General features: G+C 45.8%; 1 protein-coding gene across 2 annotated transcripts; it reads right to left on the minus strand.

Annotated features, from left to right (window-relative positions):
- Window positions 1-865: 865 nt before the first annotated feature.
- Window positions 866-15,375, minus strand: rabl6a (RAB, member RAS oncogene family-like 6a). Of its 2 annotated transcripts, none has more exons than XM_031577779.2 (16): window positions 15,212-15,375; window positions 14,024-14,481; window positions 12,970-13,104; window positions 12,182-12,229; window positions 11,026-11,072; window positions 10,649-10,740; window positions 9,830-9,970; window positions 9,375-9,480; window positions 7,421-7,524; window positions 6,723-7,117; window positions 4,689-4,848; window positions 3,210-3,440; window positions 2,603-2,852; window positions 1,972-2,158; window positions 1,746-1,804; window positions 866-1,451 (listed from the first exon to the last, which is right to left on the minus strand). In XM_031577779.2, exons 2-16 carry the CDS (start codon window positions 14,151-14,153, stop codon window positions 1,242-1,244), a joined length of 2,295 nt encoding a protein of 764 aa, XP_031433639.1. In that variant the 5' UTR covers window positions 14,154-14,481; window positions 15,212-15,375; the 3' UTR covers window positions 866-1,241. The 2 variants fall into 2 exon arrangements, with proteins under 2 accessions (XP_031433639.1, XP_031433638.1); XM_031577778.2 differs by having other exon boundaries at window positions 11,026-11,081; window positions 15,212-15,374.
- Window positions 15,376-15,765: the final 390 nt, after the last annotated feature.

The raw sequence follows: 15,765 nt of genomic DNA on the forward strand, positions 1-15,765 counted from the left end.
CATGGCATGGATGACCAATTCTAGAACGCTCTAAAAGCGGTAACAATCACACGTCTCATTTGACCATAAATTAGTCTGGATAACGGAATGAGAAACGCTGACCAGCTTGAGGCTCTCCGTTGTCAGAGGCCAGCATTAAACAAGCTAGCTGAAACTTGCCGGAAGCAGTAAGGTAAAATGGGTGAATTGGGTAAGCGAATTAGCATTTAGCATATCTAAAAGTGCAAACTCTCCAGCTTTTCTCCACGGAGACGGAAAATGGGCACAAACGATGCTAGTGGTGACACCACGCTAGCTCGCATTCTAATTGCTGCCAAGTCGATCATCGGCTTCTACGAATGTAAACGAAAGTATTTCCAGCTTCACACTACTAAACTGTTATTTTGTTTTATCTACAGAAGGGGGGGAGGGGGGTTAAAACGTTTTAAAAAATCTAAATGAGCCAACGTCATGGAAATCACAGAGATCAGAATGGTTATGTTGACTGTACCTATTTAGCTGAGCTTGGCTGCTATTTTACTGTAAGCTACGATCAGCACTCTTGCGTAGAGCACCGTTTCAGAAAGGCTTCGGTCTTGATGGTGCACGAGTTAGGCTTTAGTTAAGGCATTTGATCAATGGAAGGAATGCAAGAAGAAGAGAAACAAATCTACGTAATTAAACAGCGGGTCGCCATTGGAGAGGTTCGTTTCATCATGTGCTTCATGCATATTTACTTGTCTGTACAAAGCCTAAGGGAGGAAGACGGCTAATGTTAGCTGGACAAAATACTCAGCAGAGATTTCAGTGTGCGTGCAGGTGGCACACTGTGTACCTTCTGTTAGACAAGTTAACTGTAAAAAAAATGATTATTTGAAGCTGAAGCATGATGCTGAAGTTGGTGTGCTTTAACTAAAAGCAAAACTTGGAGGTTGAATCACTATTGGAGATCTAATTTGCCTTTTTCCTTCGAAAATTGAAATTGGTTAAATTATATGTGGGAAGGATTTACTAGTGAGAAGATGGGTTCAAATTGATTTCAAGATTACGGGCCCCTAGACCTCTACCTGGGAGGCTAGATGCGATGTGATGAAGGAGAGACATGGACATTATTGACTCGAAAAACAATAATCAAAAATGTAGGCACCACAAAATCAGGTAAGGTGAAATGAATCCGACGCAATGAAAGTCCAACAGATGGGCCAAGACCACACCGCTGATGCAAAAACAAAAACAAAACCCTGATTGGACACTTAAGAGTTCTAGATCTCCTCATAGTCTCCACCCCCGCTCCTGATAGGCCCGTCCCCTCCGGCCAGGAAGGACTCCAGGTCGTCCACGTTGGACGTCTTCTTGGTCTTTGACTTCTTCTTCTTCTTTTCCTTCTCCTTCTCCTTCTCGTCACCCGATCCGGAGTCCTCCTTCTCTTTCTTCTTGTGTTTGTGTCGTTTCTTGCTGCTCTTCTCCTCCTCCTAAGGACAGAAAGGGGGAAGGGGGGGGGGGGGGGGTATGCTTTGAACCTTAGTTTCGGATGAGAGTGTCACTTAAAACAGTGCCAGACCAGATGAAAAATGATTTTGTTGCGGCATGAATATGAACCGAGGAGCGATCTAAAGGACGGCTGCCAAAGCCTGAGGAAGATAACGTGCCTCGCTGCGGAGGAAAGAGTCTACACTGAGCCCATCAGCTCTGGGACACACACGCTTGCGATGAGTAAACTGAGATGCGTGGGCTTATGCTTTTTTTCTTCTCCTCCTCCTACCTACCTCTTTGCTCTTCTTCTTCTTTTTCTTCTTCTCTTTTGTGGAGTGTCTGCTTTCGTTGTCTGAGGAGGAAAAGACAGCATCTGTGAGCACACCACCCCTTCATTTATATTTCAGTCGCTCGCTCTCTACACAGCCCACACACTGCTGACTGAATGGACTGACTGACAGATCCAGAGATTGAGTGAGTGAGTGATTGATTGATTGATTGCCAAATGGCTTTGCAGACCTTCCTGGTCCTCGCTGCTGTCTTTGCTCTTGGACGGCGTCTCGTTGAAACCCAGGCCGAACAGGTCAATGTCACTGGTCTGGCTCTTGAAGGACGGCGCGCCGGCTTTAAGCGGCTCAGGGAGTCCTGTCAGGCCAAAGCAGTCATCTGACCTGTCAGAAAGGTCATCGCGCGCTGGGAAAGACTCCTGCAGGGGAGGGAGAGAGAGAGAGAGAGAGAGAGAGAGAGAGAGAAAGAAAGAAAGAAAAAAAGAGAGGGGGAGGGGGAGGAGAGAGAGTATGTGTATGAGAGAGGGAGAGGTTAGCCGTCCTGCTCATGTCACAGGAAGACTGATGAGGGCTGCTTGTAATTTATCCCAAAGGCCAAAAAGGACACATGTGTGTGTGTGTGTGTGTGTGTGTGTGTTTGAAGTGAAAAGGGGCATGTATGTGCTTGGAAATGTTTTCTAATGTTCACTTTATTAAGTGGAAGAGTTGATCTGATTGTAAGTGGAGTGAAGCCTTAGTGTGCTCAGCAATATTGATCACAGCACTCAGCAGAGCTTATTTTTAGTGTCTGCCTTTAATCCACTTCTCATCTCTACATCATTTCAATTTCCATTAGTTGAGTGACACATTTTTAAGCCATCTACCTTTTTGACCTTTGTGGTCTCCAGGTCGTCACTGTCAAAGTCGGGGTCGTCCATGACAAACGAGAGCATCTGCTTGGCAACAGGACCGCCGCCGTGTTCTGAGTCGGAGGACCCGGCCTCCACAGCGCCCCCTGTCTTCTTACTGTGCCGCTGCGGCGTGGGCGAGGCGGCCTTGGTCTTTAGAGTGGCTGGCCTCTCAGCCGCTTTGGTCTTAGCTGGCTGGGCCTTCAACATGGAGTTCATGGAAAATCTAGACAAAACAATCCCGTGGAGTTACTCTCAATGAGGGAATGTAAATTCATATTTCGTGTTAGCTTGACATACAAGAAAACAAGCAAACACAACACAACACAAAAAACTGACATAACAGCAATGAATCATTTACAGTAGGTATGTAGGTAAGTATATTTGTAAATATGTATGTAAATATATGAACATGTATATAAGCATGCAAGTATGTATTGATATTTGTCATATGAATAATACTGAAATACTGCCAACAAACAGGACAAATGTGCGATACGGAGTGCAGCACAGCACAGCACAGCACAGCACAGCATAGTGGTCCTTCACACTGAGTGGTACATTGGCCACTTGAGGCTCTTACCCCTTCAGGTCCCCTCCCGTGGATGGGCCCTTTTTGTCCTGATAGGTGGCTGCGGCAGTGGAGGGCTTCATCACCTCCTCCTCCTCCTCCTCCTCATCACTGGTCAGCGTGATGTCCAGGCTCGGGGCCGCCGCCGGCGGTAACGGCAGCGCTGCCACCACTCTGTCGTCAGGGTCCAGGTCGTCTTGGAAACCCGACACTAAGGGGTTGCCTCCTCTGCCCTCCCCGTCACTGTAGAGGGAGAAGGAGGAGAGGGGGCTGAGTTCATGTGATATGCTCCTCAATGCAGTGCTCAGGTGAGAGGTCAGGGTATAGTATCAACCGCCCAGACAACAAGTGTCTGTAAAGCATACCATACAGAAGACGACAGAAAGACACAGCTTCATGAATCTCATGTTCTTTTTTTTTTTTTTACTTTTTTTTCAATCCTCCAAGTGTTCCCTCCTAAAGTGGTTCATTGTGGCACTGCAGGTATAAATGTATCATCCTAGTGTGAAGAAAAAAAGTCGAAACCGTTTAGTAGGTTTTCCCACAAAAGCAAAGCGAGAGCTCCTCAGAGCCTTGACATATCCGCTCCCTCTTCCCTCTCCCGCTGTTTCCTTTAATAACTGGAATCAGAACTCTGGGGCACTCGTGCGCATTCTCAAGGCCAGAGGAGGATGAGGAGAATGATTAATGACCCAGATTTGATGCGTGCAAATAAAGAAATGTAAGAAGAAAAAAGCGAGGAGATGAAAGAATACTAAAATAGACCTCCCTTTGTCTGGGTGAGGTCAGAAACTCACAGTGACGTGTGAGCCATCCCTGAGGTTCCACTGAGTGTTACAGTCAGCCCCGCCAAGCACTTTAATGCAAGCAGACCTCCAAAGAAAGGTGCAGCAAAAGGTGGAATTCTCCACTTCCGTCAAATCTTGTCAATTGGCTAAGACAGCAACATTTGAACACGTCTATAAAACAGTGATAGTATCTGGAGAAAGTGGTTGACATTTTAAGTCAAATTATTCGTACAATCCTGGACAATGTTCTCCATGTATAACCACCAGGATTTGGTCCATCTTTGGTTATGGAAGCCCTAAACATTAAGTCACTTCAACTGCTAAAATTACCAAAACAACAGATGATCTCTACTCTGACTGTCTCATCTCACCATAATAAGGTGTAAATTTAAAGCAATTGCAATATGCAGTTTTTGTCAACAGAAACCAAAGGTTGTTCGAGGTCTTCTAGAACCATGATGATGATTTTAACAAGAGAAAAAAAAAAAAAAAAGAAGTGTGACAAACAAAACAAAGATCCATGGGTGCCTTTAGAATATCACGAGGCCACATTATTCCATTTAGAATCACATCCTTCTAGGTCTGCAAGCATTTCCAATCTTCAGTAAGAATGAATGAATGAATGAATGAATGAATGCTTTAAATACTGTTGAGGTGCAGCTTGGCCAGTGCAGTGAGAGTGAGAATCTGCTTCTGTCCGCACCTGTCGCTGTCCAGAGCGGCACGTCGGGCTTTCTCCTTGGCCCTGGCAGCGCTGGCGCCGCTGTCCTCCAGGAAGCTCTTGTCCAAGCCCAGCTCTGGCACAAAGTCGTCCACGCTCTGCACTTTGCCAGAGGACTGCGGAGTGCCTGAGCCCCCAGACTCTAAGAGAGGGAAATGGAAAACACAAATAGGGGCAACGACACATTAGAAGGTTTTTTTTTTTCATAACAGGGATCCCTTCTTTTAGCCTCTCATCAATTCAGCTCTGAATCATGACTATCATACAGTTTCTTTGATGCTGGAGAAAACATAATCTTACACTTTAATCTTTGCCAACAAAGCAAAACAAATACAAAATAAAAATAAAACAAATCAAAGGCCTGGAAGAACATCAGAAGACTTGATGTTTGTTATCACAGTTCATTGTTTGTTCTTGATAGGATGACTGCCTCCATATGACTCACAGAGCATGCATGAGTAAATATCTACATGAACATCTGTGTGGCTAAGTATGTCAACATGTATGTGAGTGTGTATTTATGTATATATATATATATATATATATATATATATATATATATATATATATATGTGTGTGTGTGTGTGTGTGTGAGTGTGTGTGTGTGTGTGTGTGTGTCAGTGACTGAGTGAGTGGAGTGTCTAAGGGACTTGTAATGGCCAGCGTCTCCGGCTCCCTCTAGCCCTGACCCAGCCCCCTCTGGATCTGCAATGCAGCAGTGGGTGCACTGGTGCGGAGCAGAGACAAATGACTGACTGACTGAGTGAGTGTGTGTGTGTGTGTGTGTGTGTGTGTGTGTGTGTGTGTGTGTGAGAGAGATTGTAAGAGCCAGTGTGCAAGTGTGTATAAAGGAGCATGTAAACATGCACGCCTCTGGTATCTCTGTGTGTCTGAGAACACGTATACAGTTGTGCATGAGTGTGTGTGTGTGTATATAAGTGAGTGTGTGTGTGTGCGTGTGGAATGTGATGTGCAAGCTCCATAGGTGCTGCTAATGGGTCTTCATTTCATCCTATTCTTTTCCACCCAACCCCCATCTCTACAGACACACACACAGAGACACACAGAGACACACACACACACCCACACACACACAGACACACAGACACACAGACACACAGACACACAGACACACACACACGCATCCCTCATTGGCATGCGGTGCAAGTGTGAACTCGCAGCCCCACAGAGCCTCTCCGCTGTGCCACCTGACAGTGCTCTTCCATCTCCGCGGCAACGCACACTAGGTTTTAAATGCAACTGGACGTTACTGGGTTACCGGTGACAAGGAACCGCTGGAATTCCCCTCTCTATATGGCCAAAGGACGAGTGAAAAAACGAAGGCCAAGCAAAGACAATCACACGAGTGAGCTTTTGGAACCCCTTTCGTGTGTGGCGTTTCCGCTGGCGTAAATCAGATATGGCCGTGAGAGAACGTGACAGAGCAATTTCAGGCTTGACGTCTCGCACATTTCTACAGAGCAGACGCATAAATGTTCACAGGCTGTTAAAGAAAAAAATCATCCCCTTCAACGTGATGCCATTTTTACTGCTCTTTTACTGTGCCTGTGCTTGGCTGACTGAAATGACGCTCTGGCTCATTTAAAACAAAGTAATGTGATGTCTTGATCTTGATGTCTGCCCCTCTCCCCCACAGACGGCCAATGAGTGGTGAGCGTACTACCGCAAAGATGGATGACGCCGCATCGCTCAGGTGGGTGGGACGTGGTGTTGGTTGTGGTGACGCAGTAAGTATGTAAATGCTATGTATGGCAAGTACTATTTCCAACGTATGTGATGTCCTTTGAGCGTAAATCATTTATTCATTCATTCATTCATTTCTTTAACACAAAACAACGTGAGGTCTTGATCCTTCAGCCCAACAAAATCATCGGCCACTGCACAGACTGAAACAGCACATACTTACCTACAAACGGCTGTCAAAAATGGAGCCCATACCTACATTTCATCCTTACATTATCTACCCTGGCAGCATTGACATATGTCTGGGCTCACCTGGTCTGTCTGGGGTCTGTTCTGCCGAGCCCCCAAACAGGCGGGACATGAAGCCTCTTTTCTGGGGTAGAGCCCCAGCAGCAGCGTTGGGGGGGGACTGGGCGACCGGAGGAGGAGGCTCTGCGGGCCGTGCTGGAGGTGGCGGTGCCGTCTGCGCATGAGGGGCAGGCTGAGCCACGGGCCGCGGAGGGGCGTGGGGTGCGGCCGGGTGGGGCACTGGCAGCGGCTGCGTCTGGGGAGGGAAGGGAGCCTGAGGGGTGCTGGGGCTGGGGATGCTGGGGGACGCGGCGCCCGCGGGCACCACGGGGGACTGGGAGCCTGAGGACGGGCTCTGGCCGTTGGAGGGGCCCGGGGAGTTGAAGCCCTTACCACGAGTCTCCATCATATCCATAAATCTGCAGCGGGAGTAGCAGATGGTTGAATAAAGCAGAAAAACAGAAAACAGCTGCTTCATTAAACAGGCTGCCCGCCAGTAACTGAGTGGGTGTGAGGGTGTACCACATGCATGCTCTTGGAGCTATGAAGGTGAGATCTGGACATTTGGTATGAGTAAGTGTGGGATGTGACTGAATATGTGAGTGTGTGTGTGTGTGTGTGTGTGTGTGTGTGTGTGTGTGTGTGTGTGTGTGTGTGTGTGTGTGTGTGTGTGTGTGTGTGTGTGTGTGTGTGTAAATAAGCATGCAAGAGATATGACTCACATTTCATAGTTCTGATCCTCGGTCTCCTGTTGGACGTTGAGCTCCTCCAGAGTGGCGTCAATATCAAGTTGGTTTGTCTCCAGCTGCCTCAGGAGAGTCTCTCTCTGTAACATTATTAATAATAAATAACAACATTATTAATAATATTAATATTATACTTAAATCACTTAAATTCTGAGACAGATTTCAGAGTAATCAAAGCATCTAAAATGCTAAAACTTCAGTCGATACTTTTTCTGAGCCTCAACTAAAAGCAGAGTTTTTCATGACTGAATTCCCAGTAGGGTCAAGCTCTTGCTGTCATCAGTCGGAAATACGGCTCTGCCCACTCCAGTCACAACACTGTTGGCCTCCGCCCAGAATGGCTCACTTCCTCCGAGTGCCCAACTGAGTGCCATACTGAAGGGCACGGCTGAGTGTAGCCCCCTGCAGTGCTAGCCAGCGCTAACTTTAGGAGCCCATTATAATGGCACGCCAGCTTGGGCTCTGGGCTTGTGCCACTTAATGCCACTTCTTCCTCACACCTACATTTTATCTATCCACGGGCACCTACTCACTGAGTGTAGGGACACAAAAAGCATTTCACATTCAAGAAAAGCCCCCCTAAACACCCTTCTAAAAATGCCAACCATATTTGCCTACCAAACAACATAGAAAATGTGTTCAGTGACTACAATATGTCTTTGCCAATACTTTACCATATGTCTCTTTAAAATGGACACAAAGATTAACTATGGTTGTTTTTCTTCTTTTTTTGTATGGCCAGTTGAGTCATGATCACTGCAATAAAAAAACAACTGAAGGCTTTAATTGAAAAAAAAAAACAAAAACACAACCACACCAGGGCCATCAATATTTCAGAACAATCAATACCGGAGCGACCGGCTGCCACGAGTCCATGAAAAACAGTTCCAAGAGTGCATACCCAGTCAGTGTGTGTGGAGGAGAGGCTCTGCATATTTAAACCCTCTCTCCACTAGGCACAGCACTGTACTCCACTGCTCTCTCTCTCTCTCTCCCTCCCTCTTTCTCTCTCTCAGAGTCCCAGAATAGCCCGGTGCTTGAGCTGCGGGCCCAGCGACTGAGCTTCATGCCACTGTACTCACCTCTGTGCAACGCAGGCTTCCCTTTCATCACCTTACTAATTCATGGAGTCAGCAAGTTTAGCAGACACTCAGAAAGATAATACGACGCTCCGCAGCACCACCTGACCTCTAAGGTTAGCAAATCCTGTTCGTATGACACACAATAACGAACGGGGCGGCCGGTGACCGTTCCATCCGGTGCAAGGCGGATTGATGGGGCTGGGTTGTGGGGGGAGGCCAGGAGGCTGGGGAATAATTGATGGGAGGGGGAAAGCAGTGGCCAAAGGAGCTTGGGAATAAGGCATGCACGGGCCGAACGCCATAGTGTGTCTCTGCCGGCCATGACATGAAACAAATACACCAAGGCCTCACTTGCAGGAAAAGTGAAGTGGACAAAATCACGAGACAGGCACATAGAGGGCAACAATGGGACGGATGTGTTCTAGACTCAGCTACAATCTGGTTCAGTAATGACTGATATACAGGCTAACTGCATAGTCTACATGACTGGAGTGTAAAAAGTGGAGGTTATATCTAATCCAGAAACCAGAATACTCACTATGTAGTTACGTGGTCAAGAGGACAAAGCACTGCTAAAATATAAGCTTTACAACACAACATCAGGTAACATATTGCTATATCAGTTAGCAAACTAGCTAGATTTTCTAAGTGCTAGTTGTGTTGTTGTTGGTGTTTGCATGACAAGGTTGTTAGCCGTCAAGTTCCCTCTTCTTCGACTAAAATTCCTCACTACTGCTTTCACTTCACTAAAACTAAAAGATTTTATTTTTTTTGTGGGACCCAACCCAACTGTTGAGCCCCCCCCCCCCCCCCACACACACACACACAGCACAAGCACGCCCTCTGACCTGTAGCTGCAGGAAGGGGATGTTGAAGAAGCGGTGCAGGTACTTCAGCCCGAAGCCGTTCTTCATGGACGACTCTGCGTAGTGGACGTACGAGGAGCCCCGAGGCCTACGGAGAGGAGGACACGGCAACACACTGTGTGATTGATGCTTCTCATGGCCGTCAGTGTCACCGCTGATGAAGATGAACAGGAGACCCTGTCCGTTCATACGGCTCAAGTGATTATTCATGCCCTCTGTCACGACAGAGAAGAGCCCATCATTGCCTTTGGCTACCTGCTTGCTCTATAGGGGTGCAGGCCTTGGGCTCTGTAAAAGGCTGAGTTAATGGCGCCATATAAATGCATTTAATTGTCAAATTCAGAGAGGCATTTCTAGAATAAGCATACATATCTTGGAATGGCTATCAGAGATGTTCACAGTCCGGCAGTATCTAGACTGGACCTGGCCATCTGTACCTTTTGAGGTTGGAGATGAATTCTCGTGTGTCGTCGGGCAGGATGACCCGGTGCTCGCCCATGTCACGCTGGTTGCCTAGCACGCACACGGGCACATGCATGGGCACCTTGGGCAGCTCTCTCATGATGTAATTGAAAGTCCTGCAGAGAATGACACACATTTACCTACATTTTCGATGACAAGATGGTCACCTTCAATGCTAGCCAGTTTTAGAAGCAGTTCGTGACAGCTAATGGGTGCTAAAGCTTAATCTCTTTCTGGGGAAAAAAAAATGAATTTGAAACTACTTCAGCAGAAAATTGCTTCCCAGCTGTGGAAAGTGAGCTGAGGGTGAAAACCTGACCCAGGCCTGTCCTCGGTAATGTGCTACCGAGGGTTAATGGGGATCTTTTACGGGATCAGCTACATGAGCTGTCTTCCAGCCTGGATCTCTCTCTTAGACCTCATAGGAGGCAAAGCATAAGAGGTACACAAGTCCATCTGTTTGTTGTCATGATATCTGTTTGTTTAGACATCAAAACAATAGACATCATTGACAATGAACTAAATAACTGAGATGGGTTATATATTTTCCAAGGGCCAACAATGAACCTATAGAGAACATTAAGCCAAATTTGACAAATTTGCAAACAATGCGGACAAAATAAAAATAAAAAAGAAGGAAGAAATAATCCCTTTCTCTAGGCCATGTGTGTGTGTTTATTTATCTCTCCCAACAAGAGAGGCCATGGCGCCGCTCTGGCGACCCAGCTGCAACCCAATGCCAGATACAGAGACCGACAGAGACACAGGAGCAGACAGAAAGAGTGGATGCTCACCACTGCTTTGTGATGTCGAACATCATGATCACCCCGTTACAGTTCTTATAAACATCCAGGAACTCGGCATCCAGAGCCATCTCCGTCTCCGACTGACGACAAAACACAAGGGTACAAGGAAAAGTAAATTCACGAAGCATTAAACGCAGAGAATAACTCTTAACCATACACTGGCTTAGCTAACACTTTAATATGGCTGACTTTAGAATATAAAGTAGAAATTGCTGCATCTCATCCACAGAACAGAATTGACATTTGTTATGGCAGTTATGACAGACGCTTTGGGCTTGAACAAAGGCTCTTTTCCATCTCTGACTTGTACTCCAAACTAGGCAGACTCATTAGGAGCGTGGGACGCCTCTGAGTGCAGTCGTTACCTCCTGAGGCTCGTTCTCCAATTTCAGGTTGTCTCCTCGCTTTTTGCCTTTCCCCGCAGTAGTTGGAAAAAACACAAACAAGCAAATAAATAAACAAAACAAATACAGATATTACAAATCACTGAAGAGGAAAAGCAATTACAGAGGACTAACACATATTTCTAATGCAGTCGGACGGGAGAAGAAAAGAAAAATGTCAATATACAATTTAATAGTCTTTGTTCTGTACTCAGTTTAAATTCACAAGTCATTTCACAGCTGCTGAGGCAGAGGGGGTGGATGATTTTCTAAAGTTCACATTTCATATCATTCACACATAATGTGCTGCTGTTTTACAGTTATTGAAGAGCGTTAGTTTTAGTTATCTGTGATCCGATTTGTTTGTCATGGGTGTTGTGGGGTGGAGGTGGGGGTGTAAACCCAATTTACCCCATGGGAACAACAAAGTCAACAAAGTCATGCACTTTGGCAATAAAAAAACAATAACAAAAATAAAGTGGACAACCAGGACGATTTCCAAAAATGAGAAAAATAATGACTCAGTGTAGCAATATACAAGAAAACAGGCGTATACGATATAAATCACAGAAAATGCATCAACCACCCCCGCCTTCAAAGAATCTCTGCCAAGTCCTGCTATTGAGCTCCGCCTTAGAGAAACAGAAATCAGAGCAGTCTAAAGCCATGTCTCTGGAGTAAGGACCCAGCAGGAAAGGGAGAGAGGGTCACACAAGCACCACAAACACAGGCTGCCTACAGTTCCACCACTACTGGGCCACCCACTCTCACCTAATCCCTCAGGGACAGGTGGCTTCTGACCTGAAGGAACCACAGGAGGGGAGCAAGAATACTGTTAGAAGCAAAGTACAAAATGGCTGCTGTTCTTCACTAACACTGATCATCAGCACTAAGGCCATCTACCAGCACTGATTTACACACTCATTATGTAACCAGATTACCATTCCATCAGTGACTCTTGCACCCCAATCAATTGAGTCCTCTCATGTTGACACGCTCCATGTGGGGAAACACTTGACTCATGTCTTTGCCTCTGTCAAAATGTAACTCGTGCTGTTCGTTTGACCAAATAGCACCTGAAGCCGGTGTTTTATTAAAGCCCACGTTGTTTTCCCCAAAGGATCACCCCAAGACTCACCTTTGTCCACTACGTCCCACACCTCAACCTTCACCACGTCGTCTGTAGCTGAGGACGGAAAGAGACAGGTTCAAAGTCTCCGTTCAAAATCAGCAGAAAAACCACACACTTACAACTACTCAGCAATTTCACAGATAAAAATAAAATGAAGTCATCAAATGCGCAAAACACGCTCAAATATCTGAGGAATGAATACACTGACAATATACAATACATTTTAATACATTTAATTACATTTTAAGATCATTTTTATGGTCATCTATACTGTACCAAAAGTAAATACCACCATAACCTGTGGGGACGGCCCTATTCTGTCAGATGCCCCAGTGCTGAGTCACCAAGTAAAGGGCATTTGTTGACAGAAAGTGTTTCCCCTCCAGCAGGAACCACTTTGTTTTTTTGCAGCCGCAGTTAATGGGCAACTGAGGGAGAGAGAGCTCCGTCTGCTGGCATTGGGCCAGACACACACCGTGCACGGCAGAAGCGCTTGGCGGAGGAGAGCGAACACTGGCCACTAGCTACTATTTAATGTGGATTAAAGCACAGGATACGGAAGCAAGAGTTGCAAGATGGCGAGTAAAACTGATGGGAGTGATGTTTTGCGGCCTGTTCTGAGTTCTTATGAGCTTAATGGGACAACAACTGAGGGGAAATGTGCCGATAGACGGCAGTTTGATGGATTCACACTCTGACCTGCAACATTGCATTGTGCTGTAGGTAACAAAACACCCTTCTCATGTATTGCTGCCCTGCACTGTATCTAATTAAAAGGACACGGAGAGTCTCACTTTTGTAGTTCCAGTGTATGCTGGTGACCTGGATTTCCTGGGTGGGTAAATACTCCTCTACAAACTTCTTCCCTTGCAGTCGGTGCCATAAAGCACTCTTGCCAGTGTTCCGGTCCCCACGGATGACGATCTTCACTGGGAGAGAGATGAAGCATACAGATTATGTGACAGCTGCAACGCATCGACTATCAATCAGACCATTAGAGGAACACAAACAACTCAATAAATGGGAGAGCAGCGACTCTTTATGACTACCCAGTAAACATCAATCAGATGCAAAGTAAACGAATGTGTGAACTAATGACTAAATGAACGTGATCTTGCGAGTGTCTGACTGCATATCACTTTCCATGTGTCAACAAAAATGACCCCCCCCCCCCCCCCCCTAAAAACTGCATCGATGGCCATGACATTTAATGTGCAACACAACAGGTAGAAAATACCATTAATTAACTTCGCAAAACATTTGAGTGAATGTGCATAGAGCTATCCCCACAGCCCAGAAAACATTATCTAAATTCATATCCGCAGGCATATGCTAGGTGACATGTTCAGGAGAGATTTACAACGGAGACTGTAAAAGTAAAGCAAACCTAACTGCACCTGAACACCACTGACAATGAGAAGTCGGAGCCGACTGGAAAAATAGGCCAGTGGGTGGGTGATCGTGTATCAGTCATGAATGTTTAATGTCTCCTGAGAGATGGTCGGACAGCAGCCCGAGTGCTAACGGACGATCAATAGGAGTACAGTTCACTGTCTGTAGGGAAACAGCCTGATATGTCACGGCACAACCCGTCAGTCAATCAGCCTCACCACGCCACATGTTCTGTCAGGGATAACTACAGCTGGAATTGATCATGTATGGCTGGGAGGGAAATCATTTGGTTTCACCATCAAAAAGACCTGCAACCTGTTAACCATGCTAACTACAACGGTGATATTATTATTCCCACAACGCCTCAAGAAATCAAGTGCTTCAATTCAGCCCAGCTATTTGCCTTTATAAAATATGATGCGTGTGTGTTCAGTAGTCTGAAGGGCAGGCACTTACTGTTGTACTGCACGCCCTTGGCGAAGCGCCTCTGTAGACTCTGGTTCATTGACTGCAGGCCGGCCGGGATGTTTTTATCCCTCAGTTGCCCTCCCTCCGAGCCAACAAGTTTCTTTAGTGCGGAAAACATCTTGACAATGCTTTTTGTTCAATTTCCCTTTCAGAAGTCAGAATTCAAATGTCTTCTCCTGTCTGTCCTTGACTGAATGGGTCAGCAAAATCCAAAGGAGATAACCTTTCAAGAATTACAGCTGCAGCTTGTACAAATAGGTTTACCATGCACACATTGTTGTGAGGCTGTCGGCCAGGCTCACGTTCTGCAGTCAGTGACAGCCAAGATCATGAACTACTGAGGAAAGACTTGGCAGCCAAATATCTTCACCAGTGCAGAATCCTTCGAAAGCCCATTGCTCTGTGAAATAACTGTCTTGTTCTATTTTCGTTCCAGCTGGCATCACCTATAAGAAGAAAACAATCGCATTAGGCTGGTCCGTCCATTCATAATTGTATAAAATCTACCCTACATAGACACGACGCTGGAAAAGGACGTTTGACATCAACAGAACTGCGTTGCACGAATGAATATAATTGCAGACGAAAGACATTTCATCTATGAGTAACTCCAGAAAATATGCTAAGGCATAATGCAACAAGCAATAATTTACATAATGCACGACGAGGTGCAAAACACCCACATTCACAGTGTAATGACACGGTGATGACCATTCACTCACAACATATTACGACAGCTGGTAAATCTATGTGTTGAATGCATTTCATTGCAGCTATCCTTGCTAACGTTTACTTAGCTAAAATGGGCTCCTTTGCTGCTGCTTCAAGAAGACATAGTCGTTAATGCTATCTAAGGGTATCTGTTAACCATATGGCACTTGACACCTGAATGCCAGTTTAAGTGGAACGTTTTCAGGAACGTGAGAACTCACGTATTCATCATAACCAACAGTGCCGAGTAGCTGACATGTCTTCTCAGCCCTAGCAGTAAAGCCGCTTCGGAGCTAAAGCTAACTGGCTCTCCATCATTTTCCTATACGGTGGCAAGCACAAAGCTATTTCCTCGACTGGATCCAAATGTTATGCTACGTGTCAGTGTTTTCTAATCCAGATCCGGTAAAACAGACCAGGACAATTTTCAATCGATTTTTCTCAGCGTTCCAATTACAAATGTACCTTATAAACTGGCCTCGCCACCGCCTTTCCTTCCCCATGTTGACGATGAAACCCTCTGGAGCATCATTATCCCGCGATGACAACCATTTCCCTAGCATCCCTCATCCCAACTGGAATGTATCGTGAAGAGACAATTACATCTTCACGGCAACCGACGATATAGCGCCTCTAGTGGACGGAAGATGAGTAGACCAAAATGTGACTGGTGCCCAGGTGAATTTTACAGGTGAAGTTGACAACATTTAGTTAGGCGCTGGAAGGGTGGCAAGACAGGGGAACATTAGGTTGGCTCTATCATTCGCATTCAGAGGCATGGTATTAGCTATTGTCTGGGGCAGCACCTTTGGTCATGGCTATATTTGCTTTTATTTAGCCCTAGTACATATACAAACAGATATTGGTCCAGAGGAACATATTTTCATTTTCATTACACTGTCAAAACATGTGCCTCCAACACACACACACACACACAAAGATATACGAACACCTCACCATCAGCAGTAATGATACCTCGTTTAAAATAATTTCTTTCTGCCTGTATTTATTTCTTATAC

Source organism: Clupea harengus, chromosome 12, assembly GCF_900700415.2.
Source record: "Clupea harengus chromosome 12, Ch_v2.0.2, whole genome shotgun sequence".
Lineage (NCBI taxonomy): Eukaryota > Metazoa > Chordata > Actinopteri > Clupeiformes > Clupeidae > Clupea > Clupea harengus.